We start from the raw sequence: 22,810 nt of genomic DNA, 5'->3' as shown, positions 1-22,810 counted from the left end.
GGTAATTGACAACAGAAAGGATGTAGGCACACAACTTTATTCGATTGCTTACAAGTGTATTTCCATGAAAAACATTTACATTTAACTGTACTTCAAAATAAAAATTTTGCATTGGGCATATGAAAAGTGTTCCATTTTGGGGACTGACCCGAATCTAGTCCTCTGATGTCCTTAATTCAGACAAATTCATAGTAGCCTTTACACTAGCAGGTAGGCTACAACGAAGACACTTGTTTCTCCAGAATATTTAAATTGTCATATTAAAGAACTTTTCTAAACTTTAACACATTTGACCCCTGTGATTCAAGAAAACGGATCAAGGTCATTTAACTGTCCAAACTGGATAAAACTTCGTCCCAGTAAACCATAAAATAACATAATAAAATAACATATTTGACCTTTGTGACCTAAAATTGGGTCAAGGTCACTGATTTTAATAAACTTTATAAAGTAACATGTCAAGTGTCGGCACTCAACACTTTAATGATCTTTAGCAATATGTTAATGAGATGACATTTTATTTAGTGACGAATTCTGCAAGTACAGCATAAAGCTGTTGCTAAGGTTATTGCTTCGTCTGAAACCCACGTAGGTGATAAGTGTAGCATAGTGCAATCAACCGTGGGTCTCTAGCAATGAGGTTATTGTTGAGAATACCATATCAATTGATTAAACTAAGATGTGTCAGAGTGGCAAGAATGCTTCGGTTTTCAATGAAAAGTTTGGATGTGTACACATAACTTTTTAAAACAAGTACAGACTGACACAAAATAAGGTAGGACTGGAACAATGTATCGTAAACAAGAAATTTTAATTTTGGTATACATGTACTTTTTTCCCTTGATTGAAAAAAAATTCCTACTGGTGTTAGCCAAGGCTCTCAAATTTAGGTAATACCATTTTTTGTGAAAATTTTAATTAAAACTCTTGAAGTAAAATGCAAACAAAAAGAAGAAGGGAAAAAAACCCCAAAAAACTGACCATAACCAAATCAGCACTTGACCTGCATTTTATACAACTACATACCAAATTACAACTCAATATCAGTCGGTGTCTGTGAATAAATGAGTGGAAACAAAATTATGACGGAATGACCAAGATTAACACTTTTAAATCGGACATAAAATTTTTCAAAAATGAATCACTTGTGTATACATGTCATCATTTTCCCATGAAGTGAGATCTGAATTTGTCTACAGCTCGATATCTATGAGATATAGTATTCTTGGTAGATTTGGGCATCTCGGCATATGTCTCTTTGAAACCAGTAGGCTGGAAACATGGGTCCCATCCGAAGTCCCGTGGACCTCGCGGGTCAACGATTGACCCTTCAGTTTTGCCAACAAACAGTTTAATCTCGGAGTCCTTTTTTCCATCACTGTAGGCAAATGTACACATAGCGCAGGCCGTCTTGTCTTCAAATCCTGCTAGCATCTTGTATAAACCTACAAACCAAAATACAAGGTACGATATTAGGACCATCAATTACTGTACTGATTTTGAGAATAATAGAATCTGTCATGGGTCTGTTCCGTGGACAAGGATATATCAACCCGAGTGTAAGAGTTTGGTCAGTCAGCACAAGGCTTGCGGAGTGCTGGCCAGCCAAACTCTTACACTCGGGTTGAGATATCCTTGTTCACGGGACAGACCCATGAATGATTATTTTTCTCACATACTTGCAACCAAACGTAAGTTTATATGAAAGTTTTTCATTGCGCCATCTTCAATGCTCCTTGGAATGTGCTTCAAAATTTATGACGTCATAATTTACGACTTGGTTACTCACGTAAAATGATGACGTTACATTATTGTGAGCAGTGACATATAGCGCATGCCAGCTGTCTTTACTCCTCTGTGTAAGATCGATTTATCTTTTCCCTAGCAACCGCCGGATAACCCTGTAAAGTATGTGAGAAATGCTTGTCCCTTACCAAGATACAGATCTGATCATCCCACATTCAAGGTCTTTTCAAAGACCATAATTATTTATTTAAAGCATTAGTTATCATAATTTTGACATACATTGGGGTATAACATACATTTGGTGTTCTAGCATATCCAGTGGCAAGTGTCAGCGTTTCCAAAATGCACAAAATGACCTCTTGAACTCTGATATATGTATTACTACGCAGCAGCCTAAATTCCAATGTCAACACAGAAATATATCATATATTGGAGTTAGTAGTAACATATAGGTACTGTGCAGTGGGAATGTATCGATTAAACACTTTACAAATTTGTTGTTATTACTTGTAATAATTTTGTAATGGACTTTTTTCATCAATGCCTAATGCTTAACCAATTTTTGTTCTTGATTCACTCATTCTTTCAGGTCTATCCATTGGAGACACAAAAGGCAATTAACCATTCAGTTGTCACATTTAAATTTTGGGACCAAGATTTAAACCAGGAGTCAATCTTTCAATATTCATGCCTATGTGTAATAACATTACATGTATAGGAAGCATTTAATCTAATCCTCAAAGACGTTTAAATGCCACAGTCTAGGATTCAAGATTTTTTCAATGATGAAGGCAAATTAAAACAATAAGAACAAAAACCTGTCCATAAAGGTCAATTGCAGAACAAAACCTGTCTATAAAGGTCAATTGTAGAACAAAACCTGTCTATAAAGGTCATTAGTAGAACCAAAATCTGTATAGAGAGACCACTTGGGAACAAAAAGCCTTGTAAAAAAGCCATCTGTCATGATTCCTTATATAAAAAGATTCGTCGTACATGACATCGCATATGAGCCTCTTTATAAAGGTCGTGTTCAAACAATGTGACATGTTCTAAACCATCCTGTCTCCGAACTGTTCTCTAAGGTCGTGCACTGACAATGCGACTTTTTCTAAACCATTCTGTCTTTGAAGTGTTCTCTAAGGCCATGAACTGACAATGTGACTTTTTCTAAACCATTTTGTCTCTGAACTGTTCTCTAACGTCGTGTACTGACAATGTTACTTTTTCTAAACCGTTCCGTCTCTAATCTCTAAAAAATATATTACAGACCTTCTGGTCCTACACTTTTCAGGAACCACTTGATGTAGGGGCCAGGCATGCCCCCTAGGGCGTTAAAGCATAGACTTGTGTCCTCAATCAGCACAGGACCTTGGACATGCTCGGCTGCCAGACGACACTTGGACCGTGCTACCTCCTCCGGATCTCCTTGATACTCCGGCAGATCTATATCCTTACTGGTGACCTGATAACAAGGGAGAAAACTTCGTTTATTATTATTATTATATTTCACAACAAAATGCCACTCTTAGACAGTGAAGTATGAACCCCATCCAGTCATATTATTTATCACTCCTAATTGTCAACTAGCAGAAATTAAAGCAAAGAGCTGCAACTACATGGTTTTTATACAACTGATTGCCTCTAGTGCACTTTTAGCCAGTCTACCTGTATTCTAAATATAGTACACTACTAGTCTACCTGTAGTCTGAATGTAGAACACTACTAGTCTACCTGTAGTCTAAATATAGTGCATTACTAGATAGTCTACCTGTAGTCTAAATGTAGAACACTACTATATAGTCTACCTGTAGTCTAAATGTAGTACACTACTAGTCTACCTGTAGTCTAAATATAGTAAACTACTAGTCTACCTGTAGTCTAAATATAGTAAACTTCTAGTCTACCTGTAGTCTAAATATAGTAAACTTCTAGTCTACCTGTAGTCTAAATATAGTACACTACTAGTCGACCTGTAGTCTAAATGTAGTACACTACTAGTCGACCTGTAGTCTAAATATAGTACACTACTAGTCGACCTGTAGTCTAAATGTAGTGTACTACTAGTCTACCTGTAGTCTAAATATAGTACACTACTAGTCTACCTGTAGTCTAAATGTAGTACACTACTAGTATACCTGTAGTCTTATTGTAGTACACTTCTAGTCGACCTGTAGTCTAAATATAGTACACTACTAGTCGACCTGTGGTCTAAATGTAGAACACTACTAGTCTATATGTAGTCTAAATATAGTACACTAATAGTTACCTGTAGTCTAAATGTAGTACACTACTAGTCTACCTGTAGTCTAAATGTAGTACACTACTAGTCTACCTGTAGTCTAAACATTATGCACTACTAGTCTACCTGTAGTCTAAATATAGTACACTACAAGTCTACCTGTAGTCTAAATGTAGTACACTACTAGTATACCTGTAGTCTAAACGTTATGCACTACTAGTCTACCTGTCGTCTATTTTGGTACAAACAATTGTTCTTACCTTATATTTAAAATCTTTTCCCAAAATTTCGTTGAATTCCTCGAGCTTTTTCTGGTTTCCAGTTACCAAGATGATTTGTGGCTTTGCATCCATATTCATTCTGGGGGATTGGCTGTCGGATAAAGTAACTGTCTACAACAAAATTAAAGTTTGTTATGGTGATAATATACCAACAGAACGGGATAAAGGACGAAGGGGCACCTACTGTAAATGTGGTTATTTTCGTCGGTGGTTAATTTCGCCATTTCGTTACGTAAACTATACGCGTAGGGGTAATTTTCGCAATCGACCCACCTTCGTCGTAGTTAGAGTATACTCGTATTAATTAACGATGATTCGTGTATTGTTGCAGGATATACAACGAGGACAAGGGTATTTTGCAATTAAATTAATAACGAAGGCCGCAGGCCTGAGTTATTAATTAAAATTGCAAAATATCCGAGTCCGAGTTTTATATCCTGCAACAATACACGAGTCAAAGTTGATTATTTCTATTCTACCATGTACTGTTTAGTTCTGAGATCGACCTCTTTCTAATAGAAAAAAAGCAAAGAAACCCCGAGAAAACCTTGTAATTTATTTCTGGAGTATTGCATTATTTGTTGATGAAATATACAGGCAATACAGTACTACGATCAAGAGCATCTATCATATGGCATTGATTTTGAAAAAAAAAGGATAAAAAAAAAAAAAAAAAAAAAGGGGGGCCCTCCGTAGGATTCGAACTCGCATCGTGATAAAAATTTATTGAAAGACTAACTCATTAGCCCACTCGGCTATAGTAACCTTTTATAAAATGTGTGAATATTAGATACATAAAATTGTAACAGCCGTGACTCACTACCGTGTATTATTGGCACGAGCGTGGGTTATTGGAAAATAATACATGGTTTTAAACCAATCAAAACTGGAGTTACATAGCAAACATGGTAGAATATCAAAATAATACAGGTGGGGGAAAATTCACGATCAAAAGCGATCTGCGTAGTTACCGTAAATTTCACCCTCGCGTAAATTTACAGTACATAAATCCTGGAGAATTTCCAGGGATTTTGTCAAGTAATTTTGAATATGGACGTTATTTTTTACTCTATTTTACCGAAATTTTGGAAAATAACACCAGTGTTTTGATATGATTTTAAATTTTCTATTTGGAACAAGTCCCAATACCAGACCCTAGATACACCTAGCAAAATCTCTGTCCTGTACAATGTGAAATTATAATAAAATAAAGTAAGGTGGGTAGCGATATGATTTGTATCGCGATACAGGGGTCATGATACGATACCTATCACAATATATGAGAAGCTGATAACCTGTCAGATATCTGGTATTCCATCGTACAGAAGTCATGTTTGTTTTTGTGGTATTTCCGAAATATTTGAGTCGTTGTCTACATTTCTTACAAAAAACATACGTTTTATCCGTTTCCAAAAAAGCGTTCTTGAATTTAGATTTGAAAGAACTCCAACAGGCAGTTTTATATAGGCCGCCGGGACGGCCTTGTCAGCCATGTTGTTTACTACAAAACATAAGCTAACGTTAGTGAAGGGAGATAATTACTAATTTTCATGTATAGCGATAAAAATCAAGGATAGATGATGCATCGATGCACCACTCTGTGATCCAATACATTGATGTATCGGTGAATCGTTACACCACTAGTTTAAAGGCAGAAAACATACAAAGGGTAACAAAATACAATTTGAAGAATACATAAGCTGATATCAGTTAACTTAGGAACAATGAGAATTCCCACACTAAATAAGCTAAAACAATATTCAGGGGAGATAATGATAAGATCTTAAATATATTTATCCTATAAATGGTATGTTTTGTCATGTCATACAACCATGACAGAAATATCATAATTAAGACACTATTGTGAATTCATGAAAAACATTGTAATGACGTCATATGATTGTTTTGTGGTGGAAGAATCGCTGATATGTCAAAATTAGTCAGTCTTAAAAGGAAATCAAATTAAGAGTTTTCTTTATTATCTCATATGTGACCTTAATGGCCTTGACCTTTGCCTGTGGTACACTCACTATTCAGTAAAGGGCCATCAATCATGGAAGACATAACCTAATAATGTAATAACAATATCTACCATTAAGACTACTTAATTATCTAAAACCGTTGCAATATCGGATCTTAAAGCCTCTATGTTTTCGTAACTTATAAATTATGACAAAATTACAAAAATATATTGAATGATAGAATACTCCTTAATGATGCTATAATGTGTAAATCAATACTGTAGTTCTTCATTAATGTAATTAAAACTGATAAACTGCCCACTGATTACAGGGAATCTCTAATGCGCTGCTCCACTCTATGTAAATTGCGCCGTGTAAAATATGTCATACACGCATGCTAGTACTGGTTTGTTTTAAAGAATGGCAGACTGGTGATCACAGCCATGTATCAGAAGCCCAAAGGCATACTGGTTGCTGGTGTGAAGGCAAAGAAAAGGGCACAAACACAGCATCATCTAAGACTTACAGAGTCAACGCGAGTCTGTCAGACAAAAATAAAAGATGTAAAGCTATCAAGATCAAAATACTAAAACTGATATAGAGTTTTGTTTATTTTGTTTAACGTCCTATTAACAGCCAAGGTCATTTAAGGTTTTGGAGGTGGAGGAAAGCCACCAGCCTACGGTCAGTACCTGGCAACTGCCCCACGTGGGTTTCGAACTTGCAACCCAGAGGTGGAGGGATACTGATAAAGTGTCGGGACACCTTAACAATTCGGCCACTGCAGCCACAGCAGCCCCCGTATATAGAGACAGAAACTGGAGGACTCCTATGAGATTTAAGAACTGGATAACCTGCTCATTTTTGTGTAAAACATTGATCTTTTTATATCTTTCACTTACAAATAAATGGATATGTCTATTATTTGGTTTTCTCCTCTTGTAGAGCAGGTGGCTAGAAGAAGGACTTGTCCTCAAGCAGGCAGACTTGACCAGCACTTCAGTAATGGGTAGAAGTTTGATTGATGTCCTTGTCAGAGTAGTAGTCATGTAGAAAACTTCAAAAAAGAATCCAAGTATAAATGTAATAATCAAAGTACCGAAAGTACATACGACAATCAAACTGGAAACTGAGTGTAAAAAAAAATATTAAATTAAAATTCAGCTTTTGTAAATGCTGAAAAAGGTGAAGTTGTAATACATTGTAGTTAATTGTCAGTTAAAAAAAAGATTGGAGATAGCTTCAATGAATGATTATCACAATTTCTAAAGTATTAATGTGGTAATTAATACAGGAGACAAACATAAGAAACTATAATACCATAATTGTCACCACAATCTCTCACAATGAACATTCTGGGTAATCTAGAGAGATATAGAGATGATATGAGTAATCTAGAGATATGGAGATAATATTAGTAATCTATAGATATGGAGATGATATTAGTAATCTAGAGATACGGAGATAGTTAAGTAATCTAGAGATATGGAGATACTATTAGTAACCTAGAGATATAGAGATAATATTAGTAATCTAGAGATATGGAGATAATATTAGTAACCTAGAGATAAAGATAATATTAGTAATCTAGAGATATAGAGATAATATTAGTAATCTAGCGATACGGAGATAAAATTAGTAACCTAGAGATATAGAGATAATATTAGTAATCTAGAGATATGGAGATAATATTAGTAACCTAGAGATATAGAGATAATATTAGTAATCTAGAGATATAGAGATAATATTAGTAATCTAGAGATATAGAGATGATATGAGTAATCTAGAGATATGGAGATAATATTAGTAATCTATAGATATGGAGATGATATTAGTAATCTAGAGATACGGAGATAGTTAAGTAATCTAGAGATATGGAGATAATATTAGTAACCTAGAGATATAGAGATAATATTAGTAATCTAGAGATACGGAGATAATATTAGTAATCTAGAGATATAGAGATAATATTAGTAATCTAGAGATACGGAGATAGTTAAGTAATCTAGAGATATAGAGATAGTTAAGTAATCTAGAGATATAGAGATAATATTAGTAACCTAGAGATATAGAGATAATATTAGTAATCTAGAGATATAGAGATACTATTAGTAATCTAGAGATATAGAGATAATATTTGTAACCTAGAGATATAGAGATAATATTAGTAATCTAGAGATACGGAGATAATATTAGTAATCTAGAGATATAGAGATAATATTAGTAACCTAGAGATATGGAGATAATATTAGTAATCTAGAGATACGGAGATAGTTAAGTAATCTAGAGATATAGAGATAATATTAGTAATCTAGAGATATAGAGATAATATTAGTAATCTAGAGATATAGAGATAATATTAGTAATCTAGAGATATAGAGATAATATTAGTAATCTAGAGATATGGAGATAATATTAGTAATCTAGAGATATAGAGATAATATTAGTAATCTAGAGATATGGAGATAATATTAGTAATCTAGAGATATGGAGATAATATTAGTAATCTAGAGATATAGAGATAATATTAGTAATCTAGAGATATAGAGATAATATTAGTAATCTAGAGATATAGAGATAGTTAAGTAATCTAGAGATATGGAGATAATATTAGTAATCTAGAGATATTATTTTATCAAAATGTCATTTATGTGGGAGAAGACTGATATAGGCAAAGCCTGTTGTCAAATCCCTTTATACTATAACATCTTGTTTAATAAATTTTGTTGAAATGAAAAATCTAGAGATATAGTGATAATATTAGTAATGTAGAGATAAAGAGATGATATGAGAAATCTATAGAGATTTAATAACTGTGGTAAATACAATATTTGAGAATGAAGGTTTCTTAACATCAAAAATCAGTTATCTTCTTTACTTTGATCTAAATATCATCAACATGATTTGACTTCTAAGGGGCTTGGCATCATCAGCAAAACATCCACAAATTTCATGTGCCCTTAAGTACATGTAAATGTTGTTAAAGATGGTCATAAAGTTGTAAGGTTCAAGTTATAATGTTAATATATGAAATATTGTGAGGTCATTCTTACACAAGGACTATTGTGATAGACCATATCATTCTATAATCAGATGCTGATGGCAGTGCACTTTTATTGGCGAATGAAGACTGCTGATAAAATTTCATTGCATATGCATATATAAGACATACATGCCATACCTCCCGGCGTGAGACAAAATCTCCCTTATTTTCAAGTCATTTATTTCCTCCCGGCAGGAGAGCCCAAATTCCCGTATTTTGTAATTCCCTCCAGTATTTTTGCCGACGGCATATTTGTTTACAATTCAGTAGTTTTTCTCGCGAGATTTGGCTAAATTTAGCGATCACGTGATCCATCTGATCACTCAATCAAAATGGCGCCTGTTGGACACGGCTTTCACACGAAGCTCTGGCTAGTGTAATGTTTGCGCTAGAATATCTATCACCATGAAATAAAGGCAAATCACTGAAACAGCTCATTTGACTGGTAGCATTCTTTTGGGTAAGGATTCAAAATTTATAAAGGAAGGAACTGACCTCCCGGGTGCAGAGGGCGAGGTCAAAAGGGGTCAATTGGTTTAAACAACTTCTTTTCTGAAACCAAGCAATGGATATCACTCACATTTTTGTGGTATCATCCCTAAGGGCTTGTGTCAAAAGTCAATTTCATTTTATGAATTAATGCATTTTTTGGCATACCTCACATACCCATATAAAATGCCTATGATATACTGATATAGCAATACCAGTGACAATATACTTAATCATCATTCTTGTTTCATATATCCTGAAATCCAGGTGAGCGATACAGACACTCTGGGCCTCTTGTTTACCTTATACAACTTTTTGTTGTTTGCATTTACAATATGATTAATATCCAAAATAAATATAAATATTCTTTATCACTTTCAAAATTAGTTTATTGCTTTAAAATTGAGTAAAAATGTCGATATTTATGTCGCGCACAAATCTCCCTTATTTTAGGCAAAACTCCCTTAAAATAATCATCAATATCCCTTATTGGTCTCCTGAAAGTATGGCATGTATGATAAGATACTTTTGTAATCGTAAGATTGCATGATCGTAAGGCGACTAAATTTGGGATATTATCTTTCTTTCTTTCTGAACAACTTTCATCTTCCTAATGTCTCCCTTGTCAATGCCTCACTTTTGGTATTTGGCTGCGCATTCGCCCCTGTGATGAAGGCTTTGGGTTCTGTCCCCTAGCCTAGACATACCAGAGTCTTTAAAAATGGTAGCTGTTACTCCTGCTTATAGCACTCAGCATATTAGGTGTCCTGCTGGGTTTCATCAGCAGTATGCTTCAGTGAGGTACAGTGTACATGTAGCACTATAAATTGGCAATAATTCCAGACTCTCAAAAGGAGACTAGCACAAACATACTGCAGCCTCCTAAAAACACATATATATACGCACTCGCCACACACATGCATATTGCATGCACATCGTTAAATGATCATAGCTGTTGATAGGACATTAAACAATGATGTTGTATTTTGTAAATAGATGTACTCTTGTGTTGTGTGTCCCGAGGATCGTCCAGGTGACGTCCGGAATATCTCAGGAGTTTGTCGGAGGCAAGAAGCCTCGTTTTGACACCTTAAATTTTCGGACAGTGACAGATACACATGTGAAAGAATATTAAAAAGATTAACACTTGGAACAAGGCTGAATAGAATACATTGATAATAAACCAAACAAAACCAAGCGCTTTTGAAATTGCATGTAAACATATGCACATATGCCTTGGTATCTACAATGTGCATCATTGTGCATACAATGTACATGAAACACCTACAATGTACATGATTGGTCCTCGTCCTGCCTAATATTGATAAAATATTATTCATACTTAAAATTAAGGTCGTTCGGATGCTGAGCATCATGTACATACGATCAAACAAGTTAAAATTTGAATATAAAACATGTAACTGAAAAAGTCTTAAGATATGCTTACATGTAGTATGATGTTCTTTAGATATGCTTACATGTAGTATGATGTTCATCAGTGCATAGTAACAATATATTATTGATAAATGTGTATCCTGTCGTTGCCAAGAAGTAATACATACGCATTGAAGCGATCATAGCTGCATACATTACATATGCATTAAGCTTACAAATGTATGATAAATAAAATTTAAGTGATTTTTTATGTCTAACTCGCCAAAATCACATGGAATGATTACTTACTTATTCTCCCTACAGATAAGTAGTCGTTAAAGAGACAGCATGTGTCTACTTTCACTTTCCCGCCCAACTCGGATAGTTTCGGATGTTATGTTTGATTTTTGGAGTTCCGAATATATTTAGTTTCGTATTGTGTACAGAATAAATTGACATTCTCTTAAATACTACACAGTTCTATTAAACACTACTTCTATAAGTTAAAGTGATACAAGAAAACGTTCAAATATTTATTTAGAATATAATCTAGAAGAAAAACTAATTCGTGCGAAAATAACCTTATCATTACGACATGTAAATATGGCGGCCTACGTCTTACGTTGATGCAATGCGTTGATAGTACTGAAAGACCGTGTAATCATGGCCCGGCATAGGAATGTCCGGACTATGAACTACGAAGATGGTACAGTTTGAATCTCTAAAATATGCAAATTGGTTTTACCATTACTTTTCGTGCTGTCTTATCTAGATCCCCTATTTTTCCGTCCCTGTCCGGCGAATGCTCGACATGCGTGCCAAAACAGTCATTGCAGGAAAAGAGCTCAAAATTAAAAAAAAAGTTAAAAACTATACTTTCCAAAATAGCTTTGTTTAAAACATTCAAATGTTAAATGTAGGCAAGGGGAAAATAATGATAATTTTGATCGGTGTCCGTTGTAAACGTATGCACAGTCTCCCCTTTCCCCGTTTAGTTACCATATCGGCTTCACCTGCTTCAATGTTTGTTAGCACTAATGTACGAACTGTTCAGTATATGTGTTACAAACGGAACCCTGGTAAATACTAGTTGCAATATACTGCTTGGCTAGAAAGATCTCTTTAGCTCCATCAGTTGAGTGTAAGACTAGTAAGCCAGAGGTCCCATAGCTGCGATAACGTAGCTCTGGACGACGGACGGACAATTTCTGACAGATGGTCGTCGTCAGAGCTACGATTCCCTCCCATTGCTCGTAATGTAGCAAAACGGTGAACCTCGAAAATGCTACAAATAGCGGATATTGTTTAACTTTGGAGTAATAGTTAGCATAATTAAACATTTCTAATATAATTTTGCAATGTATTAGCCTACCGTCTTATCTAGAAATCTTTAATTCGCATATTCTGATATCAAACTGCTCGGAGTTGTCTCCGTGATCCGCCATGATACTTCTCGAAGAACTCTCGCGAGGATTCTAACCCAAATATGGAACCCTTGATCCATATATGGATGAAGCTACTACGATAAATAAATATATAATCAGAGCTATTTAACCACTGTTTTGTAACTCTTGTGAAGAAAGCGAACCTTACTTTGCGTAATTAAATAATTTCAGAATGAATTGACCTTCCCCACCGAGGTATATAACTCCGAATCTGTTTTTCTGTTGACATCTCGCGGGAAATCTCATTAGCATCAATTTATTTTGATTTCCTTATAAGGAAATTGACCTTTACACTTGTGTCAAAGATGGCGGTATGTTTGAACTGATATTTCCGTGTGTCTTGCTCGTTTTGGATTTTACTATTTATTGTCAAACAATTGACTTAATGTGCAGGTTTGTGGCTTGAATATTGATAATAGATACCAGAATCATCAATTTACATGTGTTTTTTATCCGAGACAAAAATTACCACAGCTAAATACTGCCCGATGTGAATCACATCGGGGCTTGTTACACTATCGGCAATGGGAGGGACTTCATACCCTGCCGGAGAGCAGTGTAGGCAGGGCATGAATATTCGTTCTAGAGGTCCCAGTGTTCGATTCCTTGCTAGAAGAGGAAGTGATTAAAAAAATAATCGTATATATATATAGTATATATGGGCTCTGTTACATTGGCACCCATTTAAGGATTCCGTAGAAAATAGTCAGCCTTGCTCCACAAACATTGCTGTTACCCCTAGAAACTTGAGGATAAGTATATATGTAACCCTGGTAAATACTAGCCGCAATATACCGATCGGCTAGAGAGATCTTTTCTTTAGCTCCATCAGTTGAGCATAAGACTAGTAAGCCAGAGGTCCCGGGTTCGATCCCTAGCGGAGGCAGTGATTTAAATTTGATTAATCATGCATACTGTTGCAATATTAATAGCCTAATACAAATTTAAGTATAAAAGCAACAGCGCAAGGTAAAATGATGTGATGTATGTAGCAAATGTTTTTAAGTATCTCTGCAGTTGGTTCATTTCATCCCATGAATCTTTTTTCAAATGTTTTATCACCTGTACATGTGGCAATAACTTTATCAATTTTTTCAGAGTGCTATGATGATGATGATTATCTTGGGCATTCAGTGGAAGACAATTACTGTATTTCTCCTGGGACTGGTATGTATATTTATATACCGTATTTGACCTAATAAGGGCGCAGGGCGCGGGTAATTGACAGTGGGGGCGCCCTTATTAAGATTAGTTATTCTGAAGCTTTATGAAACAGACTATACCTTAAAGCAGAATACCCAAGATTGTGGAAACGGTAAACTATTCAGTCATAAAAATATTCCAGATGAAGATATCTATTCATTATCATATATTAAGCTTAAACATGACTTGAATACTCCTGTAAACTTGTAAACCATGCCAGCTGATCTTTAGACCATAGAACGTGTGTTCCACCATTTATGTTCAAATGGAACTCTTTTGTGTTCTATTTATAGAAACAGGTGATTTCCCAGATCATATCAGACATCGTTTTCTTTGACCTAATAATTGATTTACAATGTCTTTTACTAGCTTTCTGTTCTGAACAAAAGTTATTTATCAACAAGAATGAAGTCTTTACTTTATCTTCAAATAAAGATGGTAAGTTATTATTTGTAGGCCTATGTATGTTTAGTTTTGGGTGCTCTTTGCACTGACATGTCATCTGGAGCCTGTAGGAATACACAAAATGTGGCGAAAACATGTGTTCCAGTTACTTAATTTGCTGAAGAAAATTGAACACATAAAGTAGCAAAATATTTCACATGAATTATTACTTTTGAACACCATTTTGACACTCAGTCAAAGATTTCACTGGTAACCCTAAAACCTTGAATTTACTCGCGCGAGTTTGAATTTTTCAGTGAAAGTGAGCGTTTTCAACGTGGCGTGAGTATTTTAAGTGTAATGGAGTATTCTCAGTGTGTCGTTTTTAAATTCAGTATGCCGTTTTTAAATTCAGAGTGCCGTAGATCGTTACGCATCAGCGCACTCGACAAGTAGTATAGGATTACCTGTACCGATCGATCGATGAAACGTTCAACACCGCGCGCGACCTCGTGTATCGTACGGTAGAAATACGTGTTCTTGCAAACGGGAAATATTACTGGAAGCAACATTTATTGCTCTCGGATTTGGACGTTATTCTTTACCCCAGATCAATCGTTATCTATTGTAATTACGCCTGTAATTAACCACAACCCACCTATTCCGTTTACTTGCTCCGAGATCGACTGATATTGTCGTGATATTTGATGTACTTGTTTTCGGTAATACGGCGGTGGTGTTGTCAAAAAAATACCCATGTTATGATTTACCTCGTATAATGTGAAGTGTTCATATGAGAAAGTGTATTGAAGCAATAAACCGGTTACGTTGACTACTGTACATCGTATTTTGTTATTTATTTATAATACTTGACCCGGGCGGGATCCATATGTAATCACTGTGTATTAACTGTGTCAATCTTCCTGTTTCAGATATATCCATGACTGAGAAGTATCGCCGTTGCTGTATTACGTGTTCAAGAAACCGTCAACACATGTGATGATTGATAAACATGTTAAATGATACAATTAAATTGTTAAATCGCCAGTATATTGCATTTTGTTATTTATACTTACCCGGGACGTATCGGAGATGACGTACGTACAGTAGCAGGTAAAGTATTCAACGTTTATATTAACTGTTTCAATCTTCTTTTTCAGGTATTCCATGACCCAGGTAGAATGACGTTGTTCATCATATTTTCAAGTGGGTTCGAGGATAGAAACCTACATCTCATTTATCAATAAAATAGTCATCAGTATTATAATCTATATGCAGTTATATTCATTAGCTTACCTGAAGCAGATCGACGATCCTATCCATTACTTGGTAACGGGTGTCTTCAGGTAAGATATATCCTATCACAACACACTGCGTTTAACAGCTATTAAAGCAAAACCCTTCCATTTGTTGTATATGCTATCAAACAATATATTTGCTATCAGTGATCCCATGTGTGCACGTTGTTGTTTTTTTTTTTGTAAAAAAAAAATGTACAAGGGGTCCGCGCGTTAAAAATGACGAATTCACAACTTTAAAACTAGTTTGATATATTAATTATTTCTTAGACCCTTTTATGTCCGATAAAAATATAGCCTGTCAAATTGTATTGCAGTATTTCAAAGTAAGAGCCTGTAAACAAATTGTGTATCATGACACGAGATCCGTATTAAATAATAAAAAAGGTCGATTAATATTTACTGAAATAAATGGTGATAATTCGTGTCGTTTGTAAATGCAGGGACCGTGATACCATACTCCTACATTTGTGTAACCACGGACAGAGCAATTAAAAATCTTAAGTTCCTGATATCTAACATAAAAAGGCCGCTGATTTTATTTTGTATCCGACCTTATTGGACTGATACCAGTGTGATTAGAACCAACTTCTTGGGATCTAGATAAACTCTACCCTACCGCATTGTCCCGACAGTAAACGACCAATACCTCTCAAAACGGCCCTTTTCCGGGCCGACTTCTGTTCATGAAACGCAAAAAAAAAAAAAAAAAATGAAAATGCACAACTCAAATCTATAGAACTAATATTTCAAAAAGCAAATCGTACGTATTACGTAGTTTCACTCGGGCAACAAACGGTCATTTTTGTACACGTGTTGTTGCAGCAGTACAAGATGGAGAATATAACATTTGGTATTAAATTTACTTTATTTTTTATGTTTCTGGTAGCAACAGGATATTTTATATTAGAATAGAAATAAGCAAACTGATGATGTGGGACAAACAGCACGACACTTACTTTGCTAGTTACGTGACTCCGCCTATTGATAGATTTCGTCACCTGTCACCGTCTTCCAATGAACACAAGTAGGCGGAGACGCGGGTTAGTTGACAGGTAGACAGGCGCCAAAGTTATATAAACTAATCCAATTAGACTACACCGCAGGTGGGCGGAGTCACGGATAGATGATCTGTCATGTCAGATGATCACTTGTCTCAATGATTGTTACATTCAATATTAATGCATTAATTGATCACTTAGTAATTGTATGTATGTATTCATGCTTATGATGAATAATGAGTGTTTGTAAGTATTTATTTTTCAGGTTTCAAATTTGAAATTCTGTAATTAACATATCCCACGGACGGTGAAGTGATCTCCAAGGCTGGATTCAGTATCAAAATACATCGATACTCGTCCGATTGCAATAAAATGTTGCACGATGTTAGATATAAGTACAATTTGTATGTTGCAGAAAAAAAAATAAACAAAACATATTAATGAACGAATTCCTTGGCGTGTAAAAGTCACTGGACACCGATATATGTATTTAATTCTATACAATTTTTCATGAAAAGGACGTCAATTTCATTTGAATAATTTTTGTAAGATGGGTACGACTTCGCCTATTTCTCTGGGTACGAGTCCGCCAATTTTAGGTACGATTCCGCCAATTTAGGGTACGAGCTTCTATGAAACATACAGATACATTTACTAGCACCGTGCCAGAAGTGTAATTTTCTTTTTTATACATTTTCCACCTTTTATTTAGTGTTAACTTTTATTCTTTCATACAGACAAGACAAAATACAACAAATATCGCTTCAAGACTGAACAGGATATGGACTGTACCTTTACTGAGGAACGATAACGTTTCAGAAAATATATCAAGTACAATGAATATAACTCTTGTTGCATCAATAATTTATTCTATTGCGCGATAGTTTCAAAATATGGACGATGTATACCATTTCACTGCCTAAATCTTCTGCTGGATTTTATATATACAAAATGAATAAATGTACTTTGTATCTATTGTGATTGTTACCATGCCGCTAACGATTGCTCTTTCTCAATGTTAATAAAATGAAAATATAAATTTTCAAATCTATCATATAGCAATTAAAAAAACAAGAAAAAGACTTTCCGTGAATACAGCATCCAGATGTGAAAAATTTAGAGGATATTGTTTACACTGACTCTATCTTTGTCTCTATGTTCAATAATTAAAAGCTATTGACGCTATTAGCTTTATTATTATCTAATGATTAAGAAATGATTAACGATGATTAGTGTATTGTTGCAAGATATACAACGAGGACGAGGATATTTTGCAATTAAATTAATAACTCTGCAGAGGATATTTTGCAATTAAACTAATAACTCTGCTTATAACATTAATGTATTACAATGGCCTTACAGACATAAGGGCGTGATATTCTGCAAAGGTAAGTGTGTTTACTCGTGTAACATACAGGTATACGGTATAGTGTACAGGTGACCGCTCCAGCGTCTGACCGGGTCCACCCAGCCAAACTCGGTCAGTCGTCACTGATGTGTGTTTGTGTCCATGTTTCTGGTAACATATAGGTTATGGTACATGTATTTTACAGGTCTTCTAGAAGAACTCGCGCAGTGGGAAGTTCGGTTAGGGGATAAACTTCACTGTTTAAAATGATAATCTCAAAGAAAACAGTAACCACATGTGTCCATGTAATTAACAATGGGTGACTGGACAGGTGTAAAAGAAGACTGGCACTTTCGGAGTGAAACGGAGAAAAGTAACTCTTAATGATGATAATTGCTGTATATTTAAGGAAATCCAAAGGAAGAACGCTGTTATTTTTTTTATATAGTTTGCATTATTATCGTATTTTCTTTCTCTGTATACCTTTTTTGGTAAAGGTGTTGAGATGAGATGAATCGGGATAAGTACAAACTCACACATATGTTATCCTCATATAAAAGTGCTACCGAAACCAGGGACATATAATTTTCTATTATAACAGGCCATATATAACATGTAACATCTTACTATTTTGTTTATTATAACGAGCCGTATACAACATGTAACATCTTACTAATTTTCTTTTATAACGGGCCAAATACAACGTGTATCCTCTTGCTAATTTTCTATGATTACGGGTCATTAACATTAAAAATTGAATAATTTTCTATTTCAACGGGTCGTTGTAGCACTTGTTCATGAAAAATTAGTAACTCCCAGACAGGATTCATAGAGTAAATTTTCAACATCGTGGTTATGTGAATGAGCCAAATTTTTGGTTAATTATTCTATAGGCAAACTTTTGAGATACGAATTTGTTTTGCTTGTAGGGAAAACGAAACTCACTGAATTCCAAAAATATATCTTCGGAACTTTTTTGAAGTGCATGGAAACCTCACGTGTGAACTCACAAGTAATTATCGGCATGTGCCGATTAGAACCTGAACGCCAGAAATCACAGACACCTGTGGTGCAGTGACAGGTGTTATAAGCTTGTGGACCGTAATTTCTCACCTGGTAATTGTTTAGCGGTATACTAACCAACCCAAACTTGAGGATTCGTAATTCTCCGAACATGCTGGTATATTTTTTCTAATTCCTGTTTTAAGAGAAGACATGACTTGCGACACACGAATGGAAAGTAAAACACAAGGATCTCAATCACTTCACGATAATTACACAATTACTAAAAGAAAAGAAAGATAAATAAATGAAAAAACGAAATAAAAGGAAAAATACACTTTAACCATTGCGAGTTTAATAATTTTAGTATTAATTATGATTAGTCACGATGAACTAAATTGTATGTTTTTTATCACACGAAAAAACGGAACTAAAATTATGGTTTTAACAAGTCTCTGTGATATGTACCTGTACGTATTGACCAATACTATTATAATTGTTGCCAAGCACTTTTATATAATTTCACTTTCAACGATCGTATATAAATTATATCTTTCTCAAGCATTTAATCGTCGGTAATCCCTGGGACCATGACATGTAACATAAGGGATAAGATCTGTATGATTATAAGCAAGTTGTAGGCTCAAACACTGGTTTTCATACGGAAGAGATACTAGTCTGTTGTAGATCATGATGACTCTATATAAAATATAACTTTCTGAATTAGGTGTCCTTCATGACTAAAAGCGGGTTTTGCATAGATTATAATGCATAAGATAACAGTATGTGTGTATCGTCTCACAAACCAGAATATCCAGAACTGTTGTATTTTAAAATGACACATTATTTTATTTAAATAATGTTGATGCCGTGTTCCTTTTTATAGTAATGAGTAAGACATAACCAATATACATTTATTTATGATTGACCGATTATCAGATCGTGTATAACATCTGTATTTCCCTGGTATAACACATCAGTCTGTGTTACCCAAACGGTCATTTCAGAGTCCATTTCACAACAAATTAATCTCTTAAAAGCTCAAATTGATATTGTTGGATTCCAAGTTCTTGTCAGCAATATTCACCAAATTCATCAACCCTAAATCTCGTATCCAGATCATATGTGAAAAGAGAATAAAATGAAGTTGAATTTGAATCTTCAGACTGGTCTGTGTTACTACTGTCCACGCTGTCTATACTGCAGGCCACCATTTCAGTTACTCCGTTAAACCTGTACATCAATCAATCAAACAAAAAACGATGGTCTATTATAATCTGAAATTCTAATCTGAAAGCAGCGCACACGATGTTTTGTCAGTGAACATATTAAATAAAACAGTCAATTGGTCATATATCTATAAGCCTGATCGTCAGAAGAATTGATCTCGTAGCATTACAGCAGTGCTGCTACTGAAACATGTGCACAACATGTGTGTAAGGCTACCTCACGAAAAGTGGGTCCACACACCAAAAGTTAACTGACCCCGTCAGGCACAAGCTTTTCACCGAAGACCTCATCCCCGGGGCATTAATTAGAATATAATTAGCGGCAGTATACCGAACTCGATGAATTTCGTAAATACCTGTTTACCTGGGAAGTGTCCAGTTGACCTGCTGACCTAGCGGTGTCCTGGGGCGTTGATTAATTAGTCGTTGACATGCCTGACTTGCCTATGATTTGTTGCATTGGCCAGTTTACCTGGGTATCTCACCTGTGCACAATATTATCGGTTTCATGAATAAAACAGATCACATGACACGTTAGTCTCTCTGTACTGACACTATGCAGACGAATCTGTAATGGTTTACTTGAGTAATTAATAGCCGTGGATATCGATATTATAAAAACATGTCAAAGTTATTATCAAAACACATGTCACCAAAGTTAAGTTCTTTATTACTTTAAGCCTTTCGGCTCATCCGTAGACATGTGAATATACCTAATATAACAAAAGCATTGATTACTTTCGCACCACACCCACACCGACAAAAGACCTGTCCAAGTACCAGGCAGTCTTCATCCAGGCCGGAGAGAATGATGTAATGGACAGTACATCGGCTGAAATCAAAACAACCACCATTCGAATCTATGACGTTTTGATTGCCCAGGGAGTTAACCAAGTATGTTTCCACGTCATGATCGGACCTTCAACAAACGTGTTATTACACACCTGACTCTAAAGATGGAATTTGCCTTCTCCAACAGCGGATACTGCAGTAACAATGGAAGGAAGATAGAAGTCAGTCGCTTTGATTCGTCTATAGCTACACTATAATGACGGCCCTTTTCAGGACCACCAAAAACACTCGAAAAACATCCAGCACTCGAATTTATGCAATAAAAACAACTATTATATATTTATTGCAAATGTTTATATATATAAAAACAATATATCAATTACCGAGTCGGTATCTATAATTGGGATAATTACGTCCACACATTACAGTTTCTGTAATGGCCGCCTTCCATAACATGATGCGCAGGGATTCGAAATTCTATCAATACTCAAGGTTCATATTTGAAATTTCTTAAAACGTATGAGTTTTCTTCTGCTTGGGGATGTAATGAAATATATGAGATATGTTCAGTGGCAAATGTTGTTGTGAACGTGAATTTTGGCGACTTTGAAAATTGACATAAATTCCACACATAGTTTCTGTAATAGCCGCCTTCCATAACATGATGCGCGGGGTTCGAAATTCTATCAATACTCGAGGTTCATATTTGAAATTTGTTTAAACGTCTGAATTTTCTTCTGCTTGAGAGTATAATGAAAATCAAGTATGTAACTGTTGTATTTGTACTTATATTTGGGAACGTTATTTCAACACTGAAGCTCGTACTTTGGAACGACTTCCTAAAAACAGGTTGTTGTGTCAAATTCGAATAATTCAAAGTTGTGATAAACGTTGTCCCGAATCCCTTTTGCCAACACCAAATCTTGATATTCTATATAAAAAGTGTTGCGTTGACAATTAAATACAAGTCCCCGTGGGGTTTACACAGGTCGACAAAGAGACACGACCGCCCATCTTACAAATTCCATGGTACGATTAAATACATTGGATACAAAATATCCGGGTTAGTAGTTGGACACTTATTTCTTTGTATATATATTGTTTGATAACATATACAACAAATGGAAGGGTTTTGCTTTAATAGCTGTTAAACGCAGTGTGTTGATAGGATATATCTTACCTGAAGACACCCGTTAATGGATAGGATCGTCGATCTGCTCCAGGTAAGCTAATGAATATAACTGCATATAGATATACTGCTGATGACTATTTTATTGATTAATGAGATGTACGTTTCTATTCTCGAACCCACTTGAAAATATGATGAAGAACAACGTCATTCTACCTGGGTCATGGAATACCTGAAAGAGAAGATTGAAACAGTTAATATAAACGTTGAATACTTTACCTGCTACTGTACGTACGTCATCTCCGATACGTCCCGGGTAAGTATAAATAACAAAATGCAATATACTGGCGATATAACAATTTAATTGTATCATTAAACATGTTTATCAATCATCACATGTGGTGACGGTTTCTTGAACACGTAATACAGCAACGGCGATACTTCTCAGTTATGGATATCTGAAACAGGAAGATTGACACAGTTAATACACAGTGATTACATATGGATCCCGCCCGGGTCAAGTATTATAAATAAATAACAAAATACGATGTACAGTAGTCAACGTAACCGGTTTATTGCTTCAATACACTTTCTCATATGAACACTTCACATTATACGGGGTAAATCATAACATGGGTATTTTTTGGCAACACCACCGCCGTATTACCGAAAACAAGTACATCAAATATCACGACAATATCAGTCGATCTCGGAGCAAGTAAACGGAATAGGTGGGTTGTGATTAATTACAGGCGTAATTACAATATATAACGATTGATCAGGGGTAAAGAATAATGTCCAAATCCGAGAGCAATAAATGTTGCTTCCAGTAATATTTCCCGT

The 22,810-nt window shown here is 35.2% G+C and overlaps 2 protein-coding genes across 3 annotated transcripts in view; one reads left to right on the top strand and one right to left on the bottom strand.

Moving 5' to 3' along the window:
* Positions 1–23: 23 nt before the first annotated feature.
* On the bottom strand, positions 24–11,523 carry LOC117326281 (inosine triphosphate pyrophosphatase-like). The gene is made up of 5 exons (XM_033882956.1): positions 11,446–11,523; positions 7,133–7,287; positions 4,249–4,380; positions 3,019–3,211; positions 24–1,445 (listed from the first exon to the last, which is right to left on the bottom strand). Exons 2-5 carry the CDS (start codon positions 7,277–7,279, stop codon positions 1,162–1,164), a joined length of 756 nt encoding a protein of 251 aa, XP_033738847.1. The 5' UTR covers positions 7,280–7,287; positions 11,446–11,523; the 3' UTR covers positions 24–1,161.
* Positions 11,524–11,732: 209 nt separating this feature from the next.
* The window catches only part of LOC117326278 (HBS1-like protein), a 44,456-nt gene continuing 33,378 nt past the window's right edge, over positions 11,733–22,810 (top strand). For both annotated transcript variants that reach the window (XM_033882954.1, XM_033882953.1), the window contains exons 1-2: positions 11,733–11,842; positions 13,680–13,748. In XM_033882954.1, coding sequence (XP_033738845.1) covers positions 11,800–11,842; positions 13,680–13,748 — 112 coding nt within the window. In that variant the 5' untranslated portion in view covers positions 11,733–11,799. The remainder of the gene's footprint in view (positions 11,843–13,679; positions 13,749–22,810) is intronic.

This window comes from Pecten maximus, chromosome 4, assembly GCF_902652985.1.
Source record: "Pecten maximus chromosome 4, xPecMax1.1, whole genome shotgun sequence".
NCBI lineage: Eukaryota > Metazoa > Mollusca > Bivalvia > Pectinida > Pectinidae > Pecten > Pecten maximus.
Note: the sequence above shows the minus strand (reverse complement) of the source record. Positions and strands in the feature narration are given on the sequence as shown.